The 16,633-nt window shown below is 39.7% G+C and overlaps 1 protein-coding gene and 1 non-coding gene across 2 annotated transcripts; both read left to right on the forward strand.

Annotated features, from left to right (window-relative positions):
• Positions 1-2,209: 2,209 nt before the first annotated feature.
• On the forward strand, positions 2,210-2,282 carry trnak-uuu (transfer RNA lysine (anticodon UUU)). The gene has a single exon. It is a non-coding gene; the product is annotated as a tRNA-Lys (tRNA).
• Positions 2,283-4,699: 2,417 nt separating this feature from the next.
• On the forward strand, positions 4,700-15,963 carry LOC128439636 (solute carrier family 25 member 36-A). The gene is made up of 7 exons (XM_053421997.1): positions 4,700-5,155; positions 7,169-7,333; positions 7,807-7,884; positions 9,649-9,749; positions 12,026-12,092; positions 12,590-12,879; positions 12,969-15,963. Exons 1-7 carry the CDS (start codon positions 5,115-5,117, stop codon positions 13,160-13,162), a joined length of 936 nt encoding a protein of 311 aa, XP_053277972.1. The 5' UTR covers positions 4,700-5,114; the 3' UTR covers positions 13,163-15,963.
• The last annotated feature ends 670 nt before the right edge of the window (positions 15,964-16,633 follow it).

The following is a 16,633-nucleotide window of genomic DNA, read 5'->3' on the forward strand; positions in this document are numbered from 1 at the left end:
CAGTCAATGTTTTATTTTTATTAACAGAGTAAAAAGTTTGGTAGCCCAACAATCATTAATCATGATGTTGTGTTGACCTAGTTTTAAATGAGTGATGGATTAGTCGTTCTCCACATTTTTAACAATAATAAAAACAAAAAAATAAATCACATATTATGTCTATTGAAATGTGTGTTTTACCATAAATGTGATCTTGTGGGTCTTTTCACATACATACTGTAGGCATCCATGCTTAACCTGATAGAAGGTGTTTCCTGTACAGGGTATATAAATGAATCTCCTAATAAGGGGACTGTGACAAACAGGGAACTTGCCAGGTATTTGGTCACAGTGAGGGATTCCCCAAATCAGAGGCAGAGCTCGGACCCAGGGGCCAGAAAAGGGCCAAATTTGACACATGAGGGTAAACTATTTGTCCAACAGCCCTGAATAATTCCTTACTCAGAAAGTAATATATTGTCACCTGTGTGTTAGCTATAGTTTTGAGTAAAGACACACATTTAGGTGTAATTTTTTCTGGTAAGTTTGATGTTGATTTGTTATTTGATTCTATCAAAACAGGGTAAAATGTCATGATTGACTGCTGAGGACTTCATAACAAAGGAGTTGTCAAATAGAGTTTGCAAACATTAGCTAACATGAACCACCACAAGTAACCTCTGCTGCTGTAGTAGCAAAATAACAAGAGTGATTTGTTTGTTTTGTTTTGTCATTAATACCAGTCTATATTTGCAAAGGGGATGTATTATTATTTGTTCTTTCAGTAGTGACCTATTTGTTGCAAGTATTTTTTGCCGATGATGTTTAGAGTTTCCAGTCTTAAAATAAGCAACCAACAAACCTTGCCGGCTAAGTCAATGTATGAGATTGCGGACTGGCCAAAGGCCAACTTTGACAAAATTTTAGTCAACCAAGAGCTGCTGAACAAATGTTTGCTCTCAAAGGTCAAACTCACTTTTTATTTAATTATTTCCAGACAGACCTGACATAGAGATGTTGTCCTCTGCCTCTACACCAACAGCAAACAGACCAAAAATACTCTTCCTTTACAAACACACACAGCACATGTACTCAGAGTTCATGATACCCTTTATCTCACAATTTACTTTTTCAAGTGATCAAAAGTCCGGGCCTGGCTCATCTTTACTGTGCAGTCACAGCTATGTGTTGCTGTAATACTGGAGAGTGGGCATGCCTGCTTCGTATGCTTGCATTTATTTACATTTATATTACTACAACTTTTTTGTGATAAACTTTATTGAAATCATGAGTATATTACAGTAGTACATTGGAAATGAAAACAAATAGTACAGGGAATATTGGGGAAAAATGAAAGCAGCACCTTCCATCGATGAAAGCAGATGTGACATGATCCTGTAAGGTTTAATCCTATTCCTTCTACCGCTAGAGGAAGCATTGAGATTGGACATCAGTGTTTGTGCAAGTGAAGTTAAGTGTGCACATAGTGTAGATGTTCAGAGGGAGAAAGAATCTGATATAAGGCGCAAATAGTAAAGCTGTGCATGCTGAAGAAAACAGCTACATTTCCCCATATCTAGCCCCAAAATATATTTCTCAGAAGTGGTGCATATTTTTTTTTACAGATTTACAGCAATGATAGTGATCTTTGTCATATTTACTTCTCTCGAAAAAATATATTTAAGATAACGTCAAAACTAAATATTCCATTTACACCTAAATTATCTCACTTAATCTAAAAAAAGTGGAAATTATGACAGTAAACTTATTTACAGCCCCAAATCAAAAAATCGCTCCTTTCTTCAAAACCCGTTTGACTCCTCGGGAACTCGGTTTCACAACTGGGTTCCAATAGCAAAAATGTAAGAGCAAAAATATTTGACACAATTTTTACTTTATTCGACAATATGGCAGCAGATGGGCCATGAGGCATGAAGAAACGTGTTTGGCCAACTGGATAAAAGCAGCGCCATGTTAAGGCACATTGTGAAGTAAAGTAATTTGAAGAGGATTGTGTCCTTATTAAAATCCGCAGCCACAATGTGAGTTCCACAGCTGCGCCCTCTTCCACTACAGTCTATGAGGAAGTAGCAGCTAGTAGTGACTTAACCTTCATCGTCACATTCATAAATTGACTTTAAGAATCACAAGCGATACACGTTATAACATGATAATAGATACATAGAATATTGGTATATATCAAAATTGTTAAGCAGTACAAGTTTTCAGAGCCCGGATAGCTCAGTCGGTAGAGCATCAGACTTTTAATCTGAGGGTCCAGGGTTCAAGTCCCTGTTCGGGCGGTAGTATTTTTTAAGTTTTAATATCATGTCTCTTGTGTCGGATTTTTCTTATATCATGTCTCTTGTGTCGGATTTTTCTTAAAGACATAAGTGACCTTTTCTCCACAGCCAATCAGGCAGCTATATGCCCATAGTTGCTTGAGGTGGCAAATCACGTCTCGGCTTTGTCATTTTGTATCAATCAATAAGTGAGTCCCTTCTCCATCTTTGACGTGACGACACCGTCACTGGGAGCCAATCACCGTGGCCCGTCTAAAACAATCAGCGCATTAGGTGAAATGACGATACAGTCTATGGAAATGACCTGTTGATCTGCGCCAGTGTGGGATTTGTTCTCCGTTACGGTCGATGGTTTTATTCCAGGTAAGATGTCTCCAGTGTCATCTTGTTTGTCACGCCGCTAGTTTGGGGGGGGGGGGGGGTATTTAAACCACCGTTTATCCATTCATCGTTTCAGTCGCCATTTGTTAAGTTGCCAGGTTATTTTACTTTCTATACCGCTCGTCTTTGTATAAATCATAACTTTACTGTATAACCGCATAATCAACTTCCAGCACAGTATAACATCATTTTAAGGTTTGAGCCTATTCTTATGCACTATATTGTGCCACACAATATGAGATCCGTGTTGTGTTCAGGCTTTACATCTGTTGGGACACAAGGATTAATTTGTGCATGTTTATCAAGTATACATTCAAAGTGTAAAGTCAGTGGTGGGAAGTAACGCAGTTAAAATTCCTATGTTACTGTGCTTAAGTCGATTTTTCACATATCTGTACTTCACTGAGTATTAATTTTCCTGACTGCATTTTACTTTTACTCGCTACATTTGAACCCAAATTTCTATACAATCTGACAACTGTACCCCCCCAAGTCAATATATGGACATACATACTGTCCTTTAAATGCCCTTCTGCCACTTGACCAGCGGTTCGAAGACATGCAGAGGTAGAGGGAGGAAAAAAATGTATTGATGTCACTCTTTGTTATATTTTATCCTTGTTGTAATAGTTTGTTGCTTTAATTTTTGTTCTTCTTTAATTTGATCAGTATATACATTATGTTTTATCTTGTTAAGTTTGTTGAGATTAGTTTTTTCATGTGTTTTGTACAGGAGCATTTCTCTCATTCTTTGTATTTCATTTATTTACTATACCTCCACCAAGGAGGTTCTGTTTTTGTTTAGTTAGTTTATACATTGTCTGTCTGTATAAGTGTGAAACATAATTAAAGATAACAGTATACTTTGTAATAAATTTGCGCTATATTTCTACATCAGTATTTGAACTATTTACTACAAAAATATCCATTACAAATCTAGTCAAGCTAATTTTAGCTTTTTACAAACGGAATATGTGAAGGAATGGAAAACTATTGCAAAACAGCTCTAGTAGACAATTTAATTGTTGCAGTCTTGTCTATACATTTGTTTATACATTTTGTATATAAATAATGCTTTAAAATTATTCAATTTATTCAATGACAAAAGAACAGTCTAGTCAAATATTTGTGTTTAGGTGTAGTTATTGTTATATATGTTATACATTGCTATATTAATACGATTTATTCATATTTCCTTAATGGTGGTAGGCATTAATTAGTGTGGTTGAACATACAGGGGATATTCTCCATGTTGTCCTATGTTCTAAAATGGGACACTATTTAGTTAAAAAAGCATAGAGTTAATGATATCTGACCTACTGAGTGGGCCACATGGCTTTCATGGTGCTTCCATACAAGCCGGTCGCCAGTCAGATTTGCCTCTAGCCTCAGCGTACCCTCAACCCCGGCCTGTATCGTTGATTACAAGGCCAAAACACTTGATGACGCTAAGGTGTACTAACATCCACTGGTGGCCACTAACACCTGCTAACATCTCATTGTAGTTGGTATCTTAAAATGATTAATCACATCTCTATGTAAGCATTCAAAAATAACATGTGCTCTATGGCGTTCTCAATGATATACTGTCTCCGCTCTATCAAATATTAAGTTATATTGGAAAGATTCAAAATACTAGGTAACATTTTGGGTTAACAGAGACATGTTGACATTTGGATTCCCAGCTGCTTATAACATACTCCAGAAAAGTGTCATTTTGATCATACTACTCAAAATAATACAATAAAAGCTGCATCCCTGCAGGATCAGTTCAATTCTCTTCCTTGTTTCATTTTCACTCAATTACTCAAAATGTCCTATCACCATCTTCATTTGTCTCCTTCCCCCTCACAGTCTGATGTTCCAGCTTTAAGAGAAACTAACTCTCCTCCCTCCCGCCATCTCCTGAGAGACGACGAGCTCTGCCCTTCAAAATAAAAGCGCTATCACGTGAACGAGTAGTGGCAGGGCGGGTCTACAGGACGCATCATCCAATCAGCGCCTGTGTTGTGTGGCTTCCCATTCGATGATAAACAGTGGGACCTGGCGCACAGACACAGATTCAAGGTGCGTCAACGTGAGCGAGGCCGAGTCGTGTGTTCTGCGGTCAGTGTTATTCCAGCACCACTGGACCTATTCACCCCCACCGAGGACCCGCACGCTGTGGTGAAGCCCTTTCCCGGTTCACCAGAGGGGAAACGCCGCAGCCCTGTCGCTCTCACATCGACATTTACCAGCGGAAACCCGTTAGCTCGGGCAGCTAACGCCAGCTAGCTCAGTTAGCAGTTACATAGCGTCGTTTCTTCCATTCAGTTGACCTCCACCACAGCACAGCTGAGGATCATTCGCTTGCTAGGTCGGGGGTCGTCACTCCCCCCCGCTGTTTTCCCACGTCCGCCCCCGTCGTCCCCTGTGTGGTGTCCCGTGGACTGTTCTCGAATATGATCCACAATGAGTCAACGAGATACTTTAGTTCATCTGTTTGCTGGAGGGTGAGTACATGTTCCCGTGTCATATTGAGCAGACGTCGCTAGCTAGCTCCACACACTCGGGGCTAACTGTGGTTACTAGCCGGTGTAGGTCCACGCAACACTGGGGTGCTTGTGTTGCTGTGTTGACGACGGTTAGTGAGACAATGTGTTAGCATGGAGACCCTTGTTAGCATCGGTGTGTCAGGTGTCAGCTAGCCTGTCGGGCTTACTCTTGTGCGCCCGGGAGTTGAGCTCAATGTCATACGCTGCAATGACATTTCAATGTTTGAATGATAATCTCTGCATGCGTGGGTGATCTGTTCTCGTCCTTAGTTTTCGTAGTGTTTTACTCAATGTTACATAAAATGCAGAAGCTGAGGATCCGTTTGAAAGGACGCCGCTGTTAAACACCGTGAATCTAAACTACTCTCGGTGTCACGAGTGCATCCAAACAAACGTGAGCAAGCTGCCCCCAAAGGTCACTCCGAGAACAGGGTTTAGAACACACAGAAAAAACGCGTGTGCCTGATGCAACATCTAAACAGAGGGGACACAGTGGAACGCAGTCTGCTCTTATCTCTCCTGCTCGTCTGCCCAGTATGATAATGGCACGACTTGTGGCCCAGTCTGATTTAACCCGGGACTGTTGTGATTCTGCCTAGACACACTCCTTGTGAAAGTGAGTGGAACAACATACTGGTGTTGCATTAGATCAATATTAAAATATATTTTGTAGCATTACTTCATCTTGCCTCAGGCAGATTATCCAAGAAATCTATTGAGAGATTGATTTTAGCCCATTTGTTTCCTGTCAGGATAAATAAGCTCTTTATAACGTTTACAAAAGCAGTGACTCATGCTGTCCGCCTGGAGCCTTCATTATTTTATTGTGCAGCTACACTCATTACAAATTACAGCAAAATAAAGAACACTTGTAGTTTTATTAGCCTTAATCAGAATCTGGGTTTCTTGCCATGCATCTTTACACATATAAGCAATTTGCAGTATTTTTATGCATAAGCATGAATATCAAAATACATATTAGTATTTTAATGTACAGCATGACCGGTATTGGCCATGGAAAGTTCAAATATCACAGTCGCAGCTGAGGACATTTGGACGGTGTAATGATGGGGTCCCAGACATCTGCAGTCAGGAAAATCATTTTCTTGTTGCAGGAAGATTTGGTCCCATTATAAACATGATATGCATATGTACTTATTCAAGATATTCATATTTGTTCATAGTAAAGCCCACTCTCCAGGATGATAAGCTGATTTCTGCTAAAGTATATAGCATATGCTACCTCCACTCCTGTCTGAAATTTAACCTTAACTAAAGATAACCATTGTTGTTCTTGCTTTTGATATCCTCTCATGGGGCCTTGCCCTGCCAAATTCAGTCACGTTATATTCATTTTAATTATGTATTCCATGTAGCTTATGTACGAGGCACAGGTGACCTGAAATACCTGAGTTGGTCATAAAGTGACACCCTGGGTGTAGCTGTCTTTCTGCAGGCATGTCTATAGATCTTGGCTCACAGTTTTGCAAGTCTGTAAGTGCTAAAATATGTAAATGATTTATTTTACTATTCATAACTTGTCAAAGGGCTGGTTTTTATAAATGTGGGAAACAAGACGAGAAACCAATTTGAACACTTTGCTTGATCAAAAGACAGTAACTGTTTAAAGTTGTGGTTTTACCCCGATTTGAATATTCCTTGTATGATAATATATACATCTGTGATTCGGGAATGCGGCGTGGCGCCACAGAACAGAAGGTGGCTGTCTTCCCCAAGAAACACAAAGCATTCCTGACTGTCTCTCTGTGTTCCCACACTGTGTTTTTTCCTGTCTACATGCCTGGGAGATTCAGAATTCTATTAATCACACCATTGGCTGATGTATTTATGCATGAAAACAACACTGTGATGAATCGGAGGGATTTTGCCATCTAAGCACGCTTGGTATCAGTCTGTTGGAGAATGTTCACTGTCTCACCTCGTCCTTTTCCATCTCTGTGTTTCTGTCAGATCTGGGGGCACGGTAGGAGCCATATTAACTTGTCCACTAGAAGTAGTGAAGACACGTCTGCAGTCATCCTCCATAACCCTCTACGTGTCTGAGGTTCAGCTCAATACAGTCAATGGGGCCAGTGTGGCCCGCATGACCCCTCCAGGGCCCCTGCACTGTCTCAAGTGGGTACTCAACATTTATCTCTGCAGACGAACATCATCCCTCAACAACATTAATACCAGATACATATTTTTACACATGTTTAGAACATTGGATGTAGGATTATGTTCCTGCTGAGAGGAAAAGGCTAGACGATTCTTAAAAATGGCAAGGAGTAATCATGTTCGTTAAATTAATGTGTTCACTAGATTTAATGCCAAGTTACACACAACATTCTAATATCATTTTGTGAGGAAAAACTGCTGAGGATAATGTTTTAATTAAACAAAATGGGGCTAATACATGTAAAGCATGCTTTATTTTGTTGGTAGAATCATGATAATCTAATAACTGTTTTATGTACATTCAAGTGTGATGCCACTGGGCCCTCAGCAACCCACCTGCTATGTTTGAAGTCGATCAGACGAGTGGTTCCGGGACAGGGAGAGTTTGTCTCGATTTGTTATTTGGATTTTTGTCTTTTTGTTTGGGTCAGATTGATACTGGAGAAAGAAGGACCTCGTTCACTCTTCAGGGGCTTGGGGCCAAACTTGGTGGGCGTGGCACCTTCCAGGTAAGATGACTCCTGTCAACTTCATCTTGATCATATTCTTAACAATGTGCACCACTTTTGAGTATGACTTTAATAAGACTGTTAGTGTTGTCCTTAATTGACTACTTCAAGTAATTGAATTGTCAAAATAATGGTTGAACTAGATGAAAACTATTTCCAAGATTATCAATAATGAATATAGTGGTAAGTTGTTGGCTTTCTACTGTTTTGCCTAAATTATAACACATATTTTAAAAATTATTTGGATGCTTAAGATTTGTTGCTAGTATTTCATGTAATAACTGATACCTCAGCCACCATTTCATACACCAAAACATGACTATGGCTACCTAAACACTATATATATATATATATATAAATTTATTTATTTTTATTATTTATTAATCACCTCTGCTATGTTTACTCTGAACTCTCTCCGGTCTATACAATGAACGTTCATTACTACCATGTCCTGTATATGAAGTTTGAAAAATAACAACAACAAAAAACCTCAGGTTATAATGTTTTCAGTGAGGGGCAGATGTGTCAATATTATACTGTGGGCTGATAACAGCTGTTAATGACATGACGTTGGTTGATATGGTTTGTCACTGTGATAAAGTTGGTTGGCTGCTGATGACATAGTCATGACAAAGCTTCCCCAATAACTTGGGTTTGATTTTCTTTCCCTACTTCTTGTGGCTCTGTTTTGAAGTGGGCCACTACCCAGCAAGGGGCAATTCATATCTAGGGGTAGGGCAAAGGGAGAGGAATTGGGACAGGACATTAACTTTGTTTTCTTTTTATCACAGAAGAAAAAATGTTTGCTGTCATGAGAACCTTTTAACCGTCCCTCCTTGGTTTAAGTCATGGACTCTTGACGTTTCTGTTCAGTTACATTTACCAACACTTATCCCCTGAAAAAGGACGTAATGTCACATTTCACATGTGGGCGATAAATACAACTTTTTGGACTCATTGGTTGTTTTACGGGGAGGAAAATTGCTATTATGTAACCACCACCAAAGTTATCATTGAGGTCGCTTAGTGACAAAGAAGCATTAGGGGTCCATGGCCATTTATGTCCCATTCATCTTCATCACTTTCTCATCAGTTTGTGTGCTGGTGATGTGCTTCCTGGGAAACATGGCAACAGCCTCAGCTTTTTGAGAACAGTTTTGAGTCATGTCTGGGAAATACTCTGAGCTAGCTGCAGCTAGGTAATAAGTAATAACATTCATGATCTTCAGTTATCCTTGGTGTCAGTGTCAGGAACAAAGTGGGGGCTAATGGCAGCGGGCTACACTAAATGCTGGAGCAAGCAGGTGCCAGCGCTAGGCGTTAGTAGAGTGTTTTCTTGCTACATGAATGCTGGTGCAGATCAGTGCAAGTTAAGTCAACAAGGCCTCTCTGAACTGTGACGTAGATTTAGAAATCAACTCCTTTAACAGCCTTAAAACACATTTAGCTGGAATGAATAAGATTATGGCATCAAACAGTTCAATTAAAGCTAGTAGGGGAAGGTAGAGGCAGCTTATGTTGTGAATATGATGTGTTTTTATGCTGAATAGCCTTTTGGTCTTATTAGGGTTTTCTGGGCAGTGACTGATTATAAAGCTTAACCTGACAGTTTTATTAGTTAATGAAGTGTAATTAATAAACCACACTCCTACAGGAGCTAATAGCGGACTGGGATCAGCTTTACATGAAATATCCAAAAATATCACTTGAACCTGTGTAACATGCACTGACCTCGTTTTTTTTATTTTCTTTTACCTACAACAGAGCAATCTACTTTGCTGCTTACTCTACTGCCAAAGAGAAATTGAACGGTGTGTTGGAACCTGACTCCACACAGGTACATATGGTGTCGGCTGGAACGGCAGGTAACTATATATCTGAGCACCACCATGTAATGTTTTTCAATATATTGTTACCTAGCAAACATTTGCAGCATACTTGTGAGAAAATCTGAGTAAACAGACCTGTTTCAGTGCTGTTAGGTTGAGATTGATAGAGGTGGTACATGCAGGAACAGACTTGTGTCATGTTGGTGCTGTCTGCATTCGTAATGACATTGATCCCTCTGTAGAAAGCAACATGAAATGTTTGATTCGAGGTTGCTACAGAAATCCTCAGGTTGTTTAATTAAAACGTATCATGCAACAAGGCCACGCTTAAATTTTACATCATTATTCTCAAATGCTTTGTATGTCAAGAGTAGGTAATCTGCTCTTGTGTCAATGTGATCCTGCTCGGAGTGTGGGACTATTACAATGTGTGTCAGACAAGCAGCTGCGCGGTAGGTGTGTGTATATGTATATATATTCTAACGTGTGTGTGTGTGTGTATATATACATAGGTGAGTCTGACAGGTTTATGGTGGTGCCTCTTTTATCTCATCACGACACAGATTTTCCACAACTCGGTCAAGGTCAGCTTCTTCAAAACATAGCTCAGTAATATAATAGTATCTTTTATTAAATTATTTTATCACTACATGTATTATATGAATGTGGACAAAGATGAATGTAAATATGGAGCTAGCTAAATCTTACGTAAACAAAAAATGTGTTTGATACAGGCACAAAATATATATCCCATTTAGACAAAAAATATCACATTACTCACATGACTCTATTGCACTGAGGAATTCTCTATACTGTGTAGTGTTTACTGAGTAATTCACCCTCCAGGCCACAGCGGGCCATTTGCTGTTCTGTGTTCAAGTAAAAGAACCAATATATCTGTGTAAGTACTGTACGTAAGTCAAAGTACATAAGCATTTACACAAATATTTATCTGCTGTGACTGATATATTATTTTACACAGCCTGGCCTAGCATCTCTTTCATGTCTTTAACTGATCTATGTGGAAAAATGTTCCGTGTTCCTGAAGGTTATCTTCGTCTTCAGAGACAAATCACCATCCACTACAGCAGTTTCTTTAAGAAAGTGAAACCTTTGTGATTTTAAACAGGGTAAAACAATGATGCATGAAAAAAGCACAGCAGTGTTGATACAACTTGGTTTCATCCAGATCCAGAAAACTCACAAAACGTTCTTCAACTTTCTAGTTTTAATCTCTACTGTGTAAACACCTGTTCAGCATTCAGTCCTCTGTGTCCTTCTGACATTTGTGAACTAACCATGGCCCTCCTCTCACCTCCTCTGTAGAGTCTTGTGTTTAGTCTGTAAATGACTCCGGCTCATGGCAAATTGTGTTCATGTAAGGTGTCCGATTAGCCTAAATACTGATTAAATAACAATACTAGATTTTTTTTTTTTTTTATACCATCCATACACTAACATACAAAATACGCCATTTGGCTCATTAGATACATAAGCCCAATTACTAAAGTTTTCCTTTTTTTTTTCTCTCTGCACTGACGCATTAATGTTTAAGCAGCATTTTCCAGTTTCAGTTCTTCAAGACGGGCTTCTCAAAAGGGTCTCATCATTAATCTTAGGTGTCATGAGATGATTTTAATTATCAGTTTTAGCTCCACAGTAGTTTATTATTGTCACTGTATTACTCATTGTGTTTTTTAGCTGTACTCTTCCCTAATGTCCCTTTTACTGTCTTGGTAGTGGGTTAAATCCTGGGGGAATGGGTTTAAGTTAATTGGTTACATGCCAGTCATTTCGCTATACACAAAGCTGTGTCTGTTCTAGGCTTTAACTCTACCGTAGCTCTCCTCTTGCAAGGGCGGGAGACCCCCGCACCACCAGGGGTCTCTAGCTGCATCTGTGAGGAGTTACTTGGGTCTGCGTGAGTACTCACCACAGATCTGTGCTTTTTCTTTTCAAAATATCTGCTTGTTCTATCCCTCTCTATGCACTTCTTTAATCTTCTGCCTTATCTAGGTCATTGGATGAGAAGAAGTTTTTAACTGTTTGATTAAATCATACAATTTTGATGACATTGATTTTATTTTTTTCCCCCCACTAGCACACATAGGTTAATCTTCAGAGGGGCTAGCATTCTCTCTCTGAGCTGCCCATGTGTCTTTATGTTTTGTTAAAAGACATAAACTTATTTTAAACAGAAAATGTATATTATGTAGAGTGATACTTTGAGGATTTTATTTATGTGGTACAGGCAGTTTAACACATTTCAAGATTGGAGCAAAGTCTAATCCCATTAATCTTGTATTCATCAGGTTTTACAGCTATCACAGCAACCAATCCAATATGGTTGATAAAGACCCGCCTACAACTTGATGCGAGGTAAATATGACACTTGAGTTTGTGTGTTACATATTGTACATGTCAGGTTCCTAATGGAGGTAATGAAACTCGATCTGGTATGAAATTATGTACTTTCTTTTCTTGTGCAAATTATTTGTACACCAGCAGGATGTCTTTGAATGTCTATTTTGTGGTTTTAAAGAGACACGCATTACTTTTATTCCCAATTATCAGCCTGTTTTTAAGATATGTGAGCAAGGTTGTGTTCCAACTTCCGCAACCACAATGTGTTTTTGCTTAAAATTTACCTTATCATACACTTTATATCCCGATTTGTTGAATTTCAAGTGGCTTTTCAGTCTCCTCTAATGGAAGTATCTATGAAGACACAGATAGCTCACCAGCGTCATCAAGCATTTTATCTTGACATGAGTTTTCAGGACTTTTTCCCTGATCTGACGACAGATATTATAATAGTTGTTGTTGATGGCATCCTTGTAAGTGGGACATCTCAAAATGTCTCCTTTTGTTCTCAGGAATCGGGGAGAGCGCAAGATGAGTGCGTTTGAGTGTGTGCGGCGAGTCTATCAGACAGACGGCCTCCGAGGCTTCTACAGGGGAATGTCTGCATCCTATGCTGGCATCTCAGAGACTGTGATCCACTTTGTGATTTATGAAAACATCAAACGTCGCCTCTTGGAGGCCAAGGCGCCGCAAAACATGGACGAGGAGGAGGAGACATCTAAAGATGTTTCAGACTTTGTGGGAATGATGCTTGCTGCTGCCACCTCTAAGACCTGTGCCACAACTATCGCATATCCTCATGGTGAGAGTCAGATTAGCAATGAGCTAACATAGGCTGCCTTGGTGCTTCTGATCCCTATAACCTTTTCCATCTTTCTTTCCCTCCTGCAGAAGTGATCCGGACCAGGCTACGTGAGGAGGGCACCAAGTATCGCTCTTTCTTCCAGACTCTAACGACAGTACCCAAAGAGGAGGGCTACCGTGCCCTGTACCGAGGCCTCTTGACTCACCTGGTACGACAGATTCCCAACACCGCCATCATGATGTGCACCTACGAGTTTGTGGTTTACTTCCTGAATGGTTAAACCACCCCCCCCCCCCACACCTACACCTTATCAGACAATATATGTAACCCTGCCCCTGTTCAGAGATGGAGAAAAGAAAACGAGAGAAACTGCACACCAGTTAGCACAACCACCTCACAAGAAGAGGACGGGGGCGGTGCCATGACGGCCATCGTCTCAGTGATGCAGCGCGTGGTTCTTAAAAAATAAGTCGGAAGCATTGTTGTATAACCAAAGGGTCTGGCACAAGGAGGAGGATTGAAAAAATACTTGCATCAGTTTGGCAAATAAACAGTTTCCCTATTTTTATTCCATCCTTTTCCCCCCTTTGCTTACATTTATGTTGCTTGTGCAAGCTCAGACTCAGATTACAGAAGAAAGCCCCAGTTACATTGTATTCTGCATCGAATGATGAAAGCGAAATACAGTAATTGTAATCCTTGGGAAATAGAGAATAGAAATTCTCCAGCGGTGATCAGATGGTAAAATAACCGTATTTCCTGCATTCCTAGAGGTCCAGAATACAGAGATGCCCAGACTCAGGAGTGAGTTGAAAAGGTAGTAAGTAGTAAGTAAGAAAAAGGAGAAATCAGTGCTGTGGCCTGTTGAGGAAACTGAAGAGAAAGGGGTGGCGGAGGGGAGGGAGGTTAATAGGAGATGTGCCTTGTTTGATTACAGGACTTGGACCATGATGCACAGAGGCTGTATGAGGAGGCGGAGCTCTGGTTGACCTGTTACAGTGGATGTAGAAATGTAGTTGTACACTGGTATTGTGTGATTTCAGGTGACCTTTTACATATCAGGGGTTAAAACTGGTGGTGACATCCTCATGATGCAGAACTTTACATGTGTCTGCTGCTCGTTACACTACATACATGATGGATATCTTATTACAAGTCTGCATAAGGACATTGACCTAATAACCTGTACATGTGTGGAAGAAGAGTGACTACAGTAGAGTGCACTAAGGTTTGATAGAGGATAGAAAATCACCAAGCTAAACCAGAAATTAATCCACTGTTCTAACTACTGGAATATAAACAAAATACTGATCCATATTGTGAATTGAAAAAATATATAAATAACACATTTAAACTAATTGTAATGTTGATGGATCCAAACAGGAGTGTTTGTTCTTATTGCACTTTTCAATGTCTCTCTTTTTGGGGGGGGGGGGTTTCCTATCCAGTTTAGTTTTCCAGACGAGGACAAATCCAAGAGTTTGTTCTGGAAAATGTGCAGAGTTTAAACCAGCATGTGAAGGAGGTGGTCAGTAACGTTCTTATAAATGCACATTAATTAAACGCAGACCAGTAAAAAAAAAACTAAAGAAACAAACTAACTGTTTTCTTGATTATTTCTTATTGTCATGTAAAGAAACAATCACTGCATCTCAACTGGTTTAGAAACACGGAAGAGCTTTTATTTTGTTTAATGTATTTGTGGATGTCCTTCTCATGCTATAGAAAGATGCTTGCGCTCTGTTTTTTTTTTTGTTTTTTTCATGTTTCAAACTTACCCATCCGACAGAAGTAGCGATTTGCTGTGACTTCACAGAAATAACTTTCCTCCAGTAGTCACATGACACGAGGGCCCAGCCTGTTGACGACTTTGTCTAACAACAAAAAATGGGCCTGGCTTCTCCCCCGCAGTGTATGAACTTGGATTAATAACATATCCTGATACTTTACTGCTTCCTGGGTCAGCGTGCTGGTGTGCAGCAGTAAGGGTATATCCGGTGTATCCTGTAGCTCGGCTATGCTCACTCTCTCAGTGCCTGTTGTACTTGAGATTGCAGCCCCAGTGTGTTTACCCAGAGGCTTTCCTCCAGTAAAATAACTGGTTTGATCTTCGATGTGAACAGCTTTACAGAACATATGAAGGATGCATAAGTTAAGCCTCATTGTACAAATCTTAATGGAGGTGGGTTCATGTTTGCACACAGTGCCGTCAACTCACACTATTGTCGAAGTCAGTTGTGACTCCATCTTTGATTCCTTTGCTGCTAGTAGTTACTGGACGTTTGTGTATCACGGTGCTGGCAACACTCCTATTGGTTTAAAACAGGACAGATAGTGTGAGTTGATTGTACCAAATGTGATGAAGGGGTCAGTTTACCCAAATAACGACAATAACAAAACAGTTTCTCTCTTATGTTTGAGCCCTGCTTTATATTACTATTTCACAGGTCATGGGATATCTCAGAGTTAGCTCGGTGAAAGAAACAATTCGAAATTTGTTTGCAGTGCTCCCACTGTTAAATGTTCCACTGCTGTTAGACTCAAACCCATGCAGTTCTGTTGTGTTAATGAAGAGGCTGATGCAGGTTTTAAAACCTGGAGTAAAATAATTCCAGCGGTCCAAGGGAAATTTTGATTTTCTTCTATAAATTATTTGTATTCCTTACTTGGGTGAACTGACCCTTTTAAACTGTAAATGTCTACGCATCCCTTTCACTCGTATCAGTGTTGGTTATTTGTCAGTGGATGCATTCTTCCCTGCATTCTACACTTATTCTGTTGCTCCCACTCTTTTGCATTGTCAGGTGACTGTGTTTGAGTGTGTGCGTTCACACTTAAGTGACGATGGCATGTCATTCAGCTGTGTCTTTGTGCAAGAGACCATAGGAGTATGAATGCACTCAGAAGAATAACTGCAAACAGTGTTGTTTTTATGTCTATAAATAAATTGTTGCCTTTCCTTTGTTTTGTTATTTCATGTTGTCTTTGATGAGCCGATAGTGAGTGTGACTCAGTCTATGCATTCTCTCATACCTGTTTTTGTAAAACTAAAAGTCAATAAAATGGAAAGAGTGCAAGTAAGTCAGTGTGTAAGTGATTATGTGCCTGACGGTTGTTCTCACAAATTAAAATCATGTTTCTCAAAACAGTGAAAAACCCATTAGAAGTTGTTTGTAACACACTTTATGTTGCTTTGACACACGAGTACACATATCTGACTCAGTAGTGGATAGAGGCAGTGTTGGTTCACACTGCTTGTGTCAAGCTATTTCAGGTGTGGTTGTCTACATATCTTCATGGTGATCTTAACATGCAGAGAACATTTTCAACATGAATCTTTCAAAATGCTCAGTCATCTGCCACAAACTGGCTACTGGCACACGTGATCAGGCCTGATGGCAATTCAAAGTCTAATATTTACTCTTGCTTTTAGCTCTGCTTGGTTCACATTTCCATATGGAGCCTGAAGGGAGAGTAAACAATTTGCTTTTCCAGCCCTATAGTTTAGCCATACATACACTATTAACACATTCACAGCAAGATACTTTATGTTTTCTGACAACAAATAAATAGCTGCCATTTGTAATTTGAAAAACTCATACATGAATTCATACAAGGTTATGTGAATGTGGGCCCCTGACCTCTTCTACATAGAAGCAACACCCTGACTGAAAATTATGAAAAACAAACACAAACAAGCGACTGCCGCCTGTTCCTTCTCTAACATCTAACATCATTTAGCATAATTTTG

This window comes from Pleuronectes platessa, chromosome 5 (assembly GCF_947347685.1).
Source record: "Pleuronectes platessa chromosome 5, fPlePla1.1, whole genome shotgun sequence".
NCBI lineage: Eukaryota > Metazoa > Chordata > Actinopteri > Pleuronectiformes > Pleuronectidae > Pleuronectes > Pleuronectes platessa.

Excerpts from the sequence above, each read along its gene's own strand:
- LOC128439636 (XM_053421997.1), top strand. The coding sequence starts at position 5,115 with ATGAGTCAACGAGATACTTTAGTTCATCTGTTTGCTGGAGG. Across the intron at positions 5,156-7,168 it reads GTTCATCTGTTTGCTGGAGG|ATCTGGGGGCACGGTAGGAG; the intron begins GTGAGTACATGT and ends TGTTTCTGTCAG. Across the intron at positions 7,334-7,806 it reads GGGCCCCTGCACTGTCTCAA|ATTGATACTGGAGAAAGAAG; the intron begins GTGGGTACTCAA and ends TGTTTGGGTCAG.